The sequence below is a fragment of the Cajanus cajan genome, chromosome 8 (assembly GCF_000230855.2).
Source record: "Cajanus cajan strain Asha chromosome 8, NIPB_CcT2T_4, whole genome shotgun sequence".
Taxonomy (NCBI): Eukaryota; Viridiplantae; Streptophyta; class Magnoliopsida; order Fabales; family Fabaceae; genus Cajanus; species Cajanus cajan.
This window is the reverse complement of record NC_138524.1, coordinates 14546184-14556453: the sequence shown is the minus strand read 5'-3', so window position 1 is coordinate 14556453 and position 10270 is coordinate 14546184. Positions and strand designations below refer to the sequence as shown.

At 33.6% G+C, this 10270-nt stretch overlaps 1 protein-coding gene across 1 annotated transcript; it reads left to right on the top strand.

Annotated features, from left to right (window-relative positions):
* On the top strand, positions 1-7241 carry LOC109813302 (rRNA-processing protein fcf2). Its single transcript, XM_020377467.3, has 6 exons — positions 1-287; positions 5270-5501; positions 5756-5816; positions 6527-6604; positions 6724-6839; positions 6956-7241. Exons 2-6 carry the CDS (start codon positions 5272-5274, stop codon positions 7062-7064), a joined length of 594 nt encoding a protein of 197 aa, XP_020233056.1. The 5' UTR covers positions 1-287; positions 5270-5271; the 3' UTR covers positions 7065-7241.
* The last annotated feature ends 3029 nt before the right edge of the window (positions 7242-10270 follow it).

The following is a 10270-nucleotide window of genomic DNA, read 5'->3' as shown; positions in this document are numbered from 1 at the left end:
TTAGGGTTTCATTGTCCAATTTTTCTTTGAACTTCAGAAAACCAATAGCTGCACTCTCAGTCTTACACCCTCAGTCTGCAGTCCGCACCGCACAGCCACCATAGCTGCTGCCACCACACCGCACCAGCCACCATAGCTGCCACCACACCGCAAGCCGCGAGCCACCGCGCATAGCGAGTCGCGAGCCACCTCGAGCTGCCACACGCATCGTGAGCCACCGCGAGCCACGTGCGCACCGCGAGCCGCCGCACGAATCTGAGCCCATCGCGAGAAGTTGCTACTTCCAGGTTCGTTCTTAAAATGTTTCATTTTTCTCTGTTCGTCGTTTTGTTTTTGCTTTGGGATTAGGAATACTACCTATTTTATTAGCCTATGGACATGTTCCCACTGCTGCCAACCTGAGGCTTTTCGCACCTGTCAATATCTTCTAAGGCATGCACCGACCATTCTTATAATTTGCTAGTTTAGAATTTAGAATCTAGCAATAATATTTTTTTTTCTGTTTTTGTTTACTGCATGGCAGTGTTATCGGAAAGAACATTTTTAGGATGGAAGAATTTTCCTTTTTTATGTTTTTTTTTTTTTATCTTCTAAGGACTTTTTTTTTTTTTTTTTTTTTAAATTAGGTGAGTCAACCTGCGTAACCTTCCAACCCATGATTGTGGGCCGGGCCGGGTTCAATTTTTTTGAGCTTACTAATAAATGAGCCGGGTTGGGTTGGCCCACCAAATGTTCAACCCGTGGTGGGCTGGGCCGGGTTACCCCGTTTTGACAGCTCTAGAAACAAATGTAGATTTTCCAAAGGCTTGAAACTGTAGTTAGCAGGCTGAATTTGTCACTTGAAACTGAGTTAGCAGACTGAATTTGTCCTTGAAACAGAAATTTTCGAAAAGAACACAGCCATGAATGTGTTTTACAATTTTGTTTTATATCTTAGGTTGGATGTAAGACTAATCCTTAAAGCCCCTCACCACATCTAAAAATTTGGTTTTAGCTCTTTTACCGCCATAAGGCTTAATGCCAAACCAAGGGATAAAGTTTGCTCATGAAAATCTGTGAGCAATGCTTAACAATTGCAACAATCAATTGGATTTTCTATCTACAGAGGCTTGAGTGTGTCTAATGTTAAGAGTGCCAAGTAGTCCCCGTCCTCTAGCATGTTGTTCCAACTCTTCGATCTTCAGCGCAAGAAGTTCTTTCTCTGGCCAACTCTTCATTCCTCATACTTATTGCCTGCAAATTAACAAAAAAAAGTGAGTACATCCTTGAAATTTAGAATAGTTTTGGTCCCCCCAAAATAATTATGTAAGTAAAACTTAAGCCCAGAAGAGGGGAAAAAGACATAAATTTGAAACCTCCAACATTCATAGTATTTAGAGAAAATAAGTGGACTTCAAGAAGACCAACTATGCTTTAATGAAATCCCTCCATAATTTATCCCCACAACAGAGAAAGGCAGAAAGACAACCTGTATCTCCTGTTTACGTAGTTCATCCTTTCTAGCTTCTGATCTTGAACTTCTTTGCACCTCAAAGATGATGGCAGCTCCTGCAACCTAAATAGAAGGAAATAAATTTAGATGTAAATACTCTTATATAGTTATTAGGAAGAGCATTCGATGATGGAAGGAAATTTGATATATGGTAGAGATGAAAAACTCTTGGCATGCTATTTATTCATCGTGTGAGCAAGAAATGGAAACAGAATGAATTTGAACATACTAACCAAAGATCATATGAATAGTTTGACGAGCTGGAAATGCTACAAACTATAGGAAGTTCTCGAATATATTAACAATATTCAGTTTAAATAAGAAGTTAAATGGGATAAATAGTCAATCAAGTTCACACAGGTCCTCCAAAGTTCAAAGCATATATTCGTATGATAGGCATTAAACCTAAATGTTACCATCCACTCGGATATTTCTTGGTTAATACATCATAAAGCCTAGACATTTTTTTAATTGCCACAACATTGATCATAGAAAACTTTTCCACAACCTCAAATAATATATGTTAAATCTTGTGGTCTGGTTTAAATCTTTTTCTTCCTTTTTGCTAGACAAGGGAAGTCCACTGAGAACCTAGCCTATACAAGATAAGAAAAGCTCTTGGGCATTGGAAAAGTCTATGCACAAGAGGTGCTTAGACAGCTGTTTGTAGATTAGCTTATACACTTGATGGGAGCTAATTGAAAATTCCATAGACCCTCTCTCTTAAAACGTCCTTGCATAACCTTAATTTAATAGCAGAGGTAAATAAGATGCAAGCTCATATGAAAGGATTTCTGTGCTATGAATGCATGGCCTTCTATTATTGATGATCCCAACAAAAAATTGATCTAAGGAGTCTCTGTACTGGCTGGATTTATCAGTCCAGTTCCCAATACCATATGCATATATTTAAGGAAGGATAACTTTTCCCTGCCATATATGGTTACATAATTAATTGCATAATTTGCATTCCCTGAAAAAAGCAACTAAATAAGTATATGGAGTATATAAACTAAGGACAACTGAATAGAATAATGATCTAAAGAGTCAGGTAGTTTCATGAACAGAATTGCCATTTGCACATATTCAAATGGTTCTCAATGTTCTTGAATATTGATCCAGATGATTCTTATTCAAATAAAATATAAGAATTCACAAGTTAGAGATATAAAACCATTTTTTCAGCCTCCACCTAATTAGTTCGAAGACAAGTTGTAATGCAGTTACAATTGTCATGAACCAACTATTCCAAATGTTTAATCTGTTGGGTGATGGCACTTAACTGGCTTTCTGTCCAACATACCCTCACATGCAAAAGCCTTTGGACTTGAAGCCTGAACAATGCGCAGGGCTATGTTACCTTTTGCTAAAAATTTAACTGTCACTTAGAAAGAGTCACAACACAATTAAAAGGACTCTAAAACCATGTCATAAACTAAGTATCCCGAAAGCTTAAGTAATTAAGTGAAGGCACACAAATGGTTTTATATCCAACAACACATTCATTTCGTGAAAATCACAACTAAGAGTCATTAGAAAAAAAAATGGTCACATCCAGGTGATGAATGGGGCCAAACAGGTGAATTTCAAAAAATGGTACATGACCGTAATTTCAACTGCAACATCAACGTTTTTGAGCATTTGTGACTTCAACACAACTCCAATTGTGGTTGTATTTATCCACAATATCTCGCAATATCAATAAAAGCAACGAAACTGCAACTGCAACCACACTAGTAGCGTAAAAAATGATCATGATTCATGACACCTCTCCTAGTTAATAAGATGTTTCATTTTATCAAGATGAAGGCAAAATAATTATTCCACCAAGCACAATGATGACATTGTGCTGGAAAGCCGTCTTAGTGTATTTGTATAGGCATTTGCACATTCTTTACACACTTTCCAATGAATCAAACATGACTGAAAATATTTCATGGATTGACATTGAACAGACTCTCAACGTTTTCGCAAACACACCTTTACTCTTAGCCAACCTTACCTTAGATGCAACCTCATTAGAAGCTAGCCTCAAGGACATGAATTAGAAATATGATTCAAGAACATGTTTGGATAAGCTTTTTCATCAACACTTTTAAAAAAAATAGAAAAGAAAGAAATAAGTTTCTCCATAAGATATAATTAGCTTATGCATAAATTAATTCGTAAAAGTTCTCTCATATTGGTCTCTCCAAAAACTTATTTTAACTTATGTGTAAGCTAATTTTAGTATATGAAGAAATTTATTTCATTTTTTTCCTCCTAAAAGTATTTCTGCAAAAGTTTATCCAAACATGTCTCAAAACAGAATTGGTTTCAGTGTTGTTAAATAGCGATTATGGCGGTGCCGCCATAACGGCACCATAACAGTACGGCGGCGGCGGCCGCATTCCGTTATAGCCGTTTGGGCTGTGTATGGCGGGGATCCTCCATTTTGAAGATGGCGGCCATTACGGCGTTTAGGCATGGCGTAAATGGCGAACATGGCGTAATGGGGATCCGCACGCCTTCTCCTTTGAGTTCTACCATCGCCGCTGCCATTTAATCTTTATGTTAGTTAGGAATTTATGTTTCTTTATGATGACTATCACTAGATTATGAATGCCATGAATTTTAGATTGTTATATTGTTGGTTTTAATATATGTATGTTATTTTTCTGTTTTTGCATCATATTATATATATTTTTTTTTATTTTTTTTGTCCGCCATGATGTCTGCCATAGACCGTCGCCATGGCAATATGGCACTTAAAGGTCCTTGCCGCCATCTGCCGTATAACCTTACTAATAACCTTGGTCATTGTTTGATAATAGTGCTTTGCCAGTCAGGCATTGGGTGATGGAACAGCCATGTGGGCTTACTGTGAGTGTGATGGTGGTTGTTGTGTTGCTCATGGTAGCATGGTTCGTGTGTATGGTTGGATGTTAGGTGAACACCCACCTCTTAATGATTACCAGAGAATTAATGATGTCGGTTGGGCTGGCTTTGACAACATAGTCATTGGAATCAGCTAACAGCTATGGAGGGGTGTTGGTGGGATTGTGTTGTTTATTTTCCATACGGGGAGCAACTGTTAGGTGAACACCCACCTCTTTAAGGCTGTCTCTATTGGGTTTGCTGATAAGCTTCAGTGTTGGAAGGGAGCAACTGTTTATCAGTTGGTACTATGTTTACTAGGATGGACAATTGTAACATTAGCCTTTTGGATTTAGGGTGAAAAAGATGGTTTGGAGTTGGTTTGATATAGAGGCTCCCTTGGGTGTTGATGAGAAATGGGTGAGGGATTCCATTGCAAGGGAGAGTAACCAATTAGTTTATACTTTACATGTTATGCATAGACTGGTTATACAAATGAGATTCAAACTTGTCTGTTGTCATCTACAATGAGCTTATGGATACATGGAAGTTTGTTAAGATTGAAGGTTGTAAATGAGTTGGATCTGAATATTATTTGTGAGCATTTCTCATTTGTGTGCTTCTTAATGAAACTAATAATGGAAAAATGACAGAGGAGATGCTTTTCGGTCTTTTTTAGTTTTATGTTATAGTTTTTCCTTTTTGTTTGAAAATATTTTTTTATAATTTAGTTCTAAATTTTTATTTTTAAAATATAATCGAGGAAGGAAAATAAAATAATCGCAGAAACAATTATTATAAAAGGACCTTATATAAAATTTTAAAAGGAATTATTATATAAATTAATAATTATATTTTTAAATTTTTGAGTATGATTAAATATAACTTTTGAATCTCATTGTGCATTTCACTTCGACTCAGGAATGCCCGAGAGCAAACCAGTGATTGGGTTATCATGGCAACCACAGCTTCCTATTCCATCATTAAAGGTCACTTATGGGTCTCATTCCAAACCTCAAATTGAGGCATCAACCAGCACTGTTTGGAAATCTAGTTCAGAGCTGGTTGATGGCCTTTTGGTCCCTCCAAACGATCCCAGAAAATTGAATAAGTTACTGAGAAAGCAAGTTAAAGATACTGCTGGGGAAAAATGGTATGCAATGCAGCAATAGATTATTGTCTTAAGCAAGTTTGCATTTCTTAATGCAAGCACGTTTGATTTTTTTCTTCTTTTTCTTTGGTTGTTTATCTATTCATTTTTACACAGCTTAGCTGAATGCAGTGGTAGTAACCTTTTTTTAATCAAATATCTATATATTCATGTTCATTTTATGCAGTTATCTTTTCTTATGGTTTCTAGTTGGAGTATAAAATGGAATTATCTTATTATATTTACATCTATACCAGGTTCAATATGCCAGCTCAAACCATCACCCCTGAGTTGCAGAAAGATTTGCAGCTATTGAAGGTGCTTTTGAATTTTAACATCTTTTCCTTTTTATTACTTTTCTCTCTACAGTGTTTTCTGAATATGGTCAAATATAATGTCTTGTGGAATTAGCTTGGATTGAACTAATAACTTTACACATACATATCGCATTCAAAATGAGCAGACATAATTGAAACAAAAAACATAAAAAGTAGATTTTTCTTTCTCCAAGTGATATGGTAATAGCGGAACATGTAGGGTTTAGATTTTTATTGCTGTTGTGGAATGCAAATTTTAGGCCCTTTTTATGTTGGACTTTTGCTTTACAAAAACCCTTCTCAGTCTGGGAGTCTAGATTTCTTGCCTCTTGCTAATAGTGTATGTTTCAATGACTTAAAGTGTTTGCTGCTTCCTTTGGCCTTTTACCCCTTTTAACAAGGAACAAATAATTGTCAGCCCTGATCTGTAATTACGTCATTTCATGGTGTTACCTTAGAAATATTCTGGACACTTCCTTGGTACGATGAAATAAGCTGCAATGATGTAAATTGGTGTATATAATATCAAGTTAAACTCATGCAATGAATATGTACATTTGAGGATGCAATGACAAATGTTGACTCATATTAAAAGCATTTGGAAAAAAAATACACATTCTGAGATTTGAATTTATCTCTCAATTTGTGTTAAGCTGTCTAGTTTTGTTTTGTGCCTTAGATTTTAATAAGCATGTATTTTGACGGTGACAGTTGAGGGCTGCCCTTGATCCAAAGCGACACTACAAGAAAGGTGATTCCAAATCAAAGACACTTCCCAAATATTTCCAGGCAAGTTTTTGGTTACATGCCTGTATAGATCACAAGCATATGTTTGACTGTTAATACATCTTCCATTAAAACATGGATTTCTATTTGATTAGATCATTTGAAATTTTAAATATGATCAGGTTGGAACAGTTGTAGATTCTCCATTGGACTTTTTCTCAGGCAGATTAACAAAGAAGGAGAGGAAAACAACGCTTGCAGATGAGCTGCTTTCTGACCAAAACCTTGCATCCTATAGGTAAGATTGCATGAAACGATATTATTTAAAAAACCTATCTAAGTTAAGAGAGTTGGTTGTTCATGCATGTTCCAATGTTTTCTAGGTTACTTATTGTTCAAAACTAACTTTTGTAGGAAGCGGAAGGTTCGAGAAATTGAAGAACAAAATCGACCAGCTGGGAATGAAAAGTGGAAGATTAAAAGTAATTCCCGGAAGCGGGCTAAGGAAAGGAGGATTTACTGAATTTCTTCCCATTTCAGCCTTAGGCACAATTTAGAATTATTAAAGGTTAACTGTAAAACCTATTGATATTATGTGTTTTTGTATCGTTTTTAATGTCTTTTAGTCCATTCAGCTTGAGAATTCTCTGTTTCAACTTTGATAATTATTTATCGGAAAAATTGTAATCACTTCTCCTAATAGTCTTTCAAATGGCAGTTACTAGTATTAGATTACAAATTGTGAGATATCGTAACCCTCACAGGGCACGGAATATTTTATAGGAAGACCTTCCTGAATTTATCCTCTAGAATTTCGACTTCAAAACTTTAGTTCAATTTAATTGAGCAATTAATTGGAAACCAGCAATATAATTACTCGATCTTTGCCTTCCACAAGAATTAACTAATTGATGTCATTTTTGACTATAGATCATAAATTTTAGAGTACGGTAAAGTTATAAATTCATTTCAATTAGGAGTAACAAATGTCTTTCAAGAGAGGAAAATGTAATTTCTGTTGAGTTAAATTAATTAGATTGCATATTTTAAAATAACAGTGAAATGCAGTATAATATATATATATATTTTTTTAAGAGAATGATTTATATAAAAGAATATGCCATCAAATGAGAATACAGAAGCAAATATAAATATTTATAAATTATGTTAAGATTTTGACTGAATAATTTTTATTTTTGGATAATCATGGTATTGGTATTAAGTATTCATCGTTAAAAATAATAACCAACCTTTGTCGAAGATTATGAGTACATACAAGGTGAATATTCCCTCTCTTAACATAATTTATTTCATACTTAAAATATGGATGAATCTTGAATATCTTGATTAACGCACATGAGCTGCTAAGGTCTCAATTATATATAAAATGAGGAAGAAGAGAATTTTTGACAAATTTTCGATAGTAAAAAGGAATATTCATAAAAAAAAAAAAGAATTTCCGACATATGTAAAGAAGATGTAAAAAAATTAAATAAGAAAAAATGATCAAGTTTCATGAATGATTAAAGATATGAAAGAATTTTTTAAAGTTGAAAAAAATATTTTTTTAAGAAGATAATTAATTACATCGTATTTTATTTTACAAGAATTACTTCGTAAATTAACCTTTTACATTAAGATTAATGAAATTATATAAAAAAAATGTTTTTAGTTTAATCAATTACATAATAGATTAATGAATTACAACACCAATAAGTGATTTGAGAAAATTCTTGAAAATATCATATAGATTTTTGAGAATATATACTAATCAATTTCATATTTAGTTACATTCAGTTTAGATTAGAGTATAGGAACTTAAATCTGATCAAATTCAATGATTTTTTTTATATATAATTTTTCTTTTATCCAACTGGTGCAATTCACAAGAATTGCATTAGGTGATAAAGAATTTTACATGATGAAATATCTTTTTGATGCAATGAGAAACTCATACTTACATAGTTATTAGTTATTATGTCTTGATATTTTCTCAAAACACAATTTCTTAAGTGATAAAGTTTAGAGAATTATCCACACCCGATATTATCAGTAATAAATAATTGAAAAGATTTTAAATAATTTTATTAAAGATATTATTGAATAATTGTGAAATCATTTAACAAAATTCAGAGGCCAGGTCTTATACCATTCACCCAATTTTTTTTTTTTTTAAGTTGAGGTCGAACAGAGAATTTTGTATATAAAAAATATATTTGGTAGTGAAAATATATTATATATATTAATAATGAAGTATATTTATTAGATTAAATAAATGTTAGTTAGTTATTTTAAATTTGTTTTTGTTGTTGGGCCGAAACTATCCTATAGCTCAAGTTGTGTGTGTTTTTAACCTTGTTCCTTACTTTTCCAAAGGGCTCGGTTAGAATCCAAAACGACGTCGTTTCCAACATTAACATTAAAACTAAAAAATTGAGTTTTTGCGTGGAATCTGAGATCTACGATTCCTTTCGATATTGAAGACTAATTATTTTCTTTCCCGATTCTAAAATCACTTCTGTTGAATTCTGCTCTACCCATTTGCAGTCAAAGGTTGAGCTGAAGGAGGCATTGGGTTGCGTATTGGGCCAATAGGCCCAACGTTTTTTTTTAGTTTTAGTTTGAGTCAAGTTTATTTGTAACTTTTTATTTGTTTTTTAAATAAGAGATAGCATGTAATATAATAATAATGGTAATAGAATTTTAGCAATTAATATAATAAACTATGCAATAGTAATTAAAAAAAAACTTAAAAAAACAAAACAAATAATTATGAATTTTATTTGCATTCGTCTATCCATCATGTTTTGAAATTATGATATATTATAATTATGAATCTAAACTACAATATTAATCAATTTAAATAAAATTCATAGTGCTGGTTGATACCTCAATTTGAGGTTTGGAATGAAACCCATCAGTGACCTTTAATGATGGAATAGGAAGCTGTGGTTGCTATGACGCTTGGCTGGTGTTTATTTTTTCCAGAGTACTGTTAGCTGCACTCTTTTCTAGTTTATCATAAAGATTCTAAAGTGATCATTCAACTTATTAACCCACGTTGACTTGGGGAAATGAGATAAATAAAGTAGAGGTCATAAACTTCACATTCGCATGAACATTTTTACACTAGCCTGAGTACAGTAACGAAAAAGAAAAAGTATTTTCAAGGAAAGAAAGTGAGTAACAAAATGTGTCAAGGAATATATATCTACATCAGTATTATTTTAGCAGTGTTAGCTTAGCGCCTATTAAAGCGAGTAGTGAAATCTAAGAACACGCTTCCCTAAATTCCTCTTCAATGTGGCTAAGCAAGTCTTGGAAAGAAGTTTGCTCAAAATATAATCACAGGATCACAACTGCTTCATTTTCTCTCCAACATAGACAGCCAAGTAGTCCTATGGCACGTCCAAAGCTTTTGAAGATTCTTAGTTTGCTACTAATGATGCTTTTTTGTTGTATCATGTATGTGTTAAGACTTGAGAACAGAATGTTTGTCTTAAATAGGACAAGTAAATACGATGCAACTTTAACTTTTAATGCTTCAGGATTCCGTGATTTGTGTTGGTCCCAAGTGCTTGCATTCCTGAATATATATATATATATATATAGATAAAAGCATATGTGAGAAACCATTTGGCTACTTGAACAAATGGTGCAGGACTATTGTAGGAGTCATGAGACCATCCGGGAAACAACCACATATGGTCCTGTTCTATTTCACTTTAT

Excerpts from the sequence above, each read along its gene's own strand:
- LOC109813302 (XM_020377467.3), top strand. The coding sequence starts at position 5,272 with ATGCCCGAGAGCAAACCAGTGATTGGGTTATCATGGCAACCACAGCTT. Across the intron at positions 5,502-5,755 it reads GATACTGCTGGGGAAAAATG|GTTCAATATGCCAGCTCAAA; the intron begins GTATGCAATGCA and ends CATCTATACCAG. Across the intron at positions 6,840-6,955 it reads CAAAACCTTGCATCCTATAG|GAAGCGGAAGGTTCGAGAAA; the intron begins GTAAGATTGCAT and ends TAACTTTTGTAG.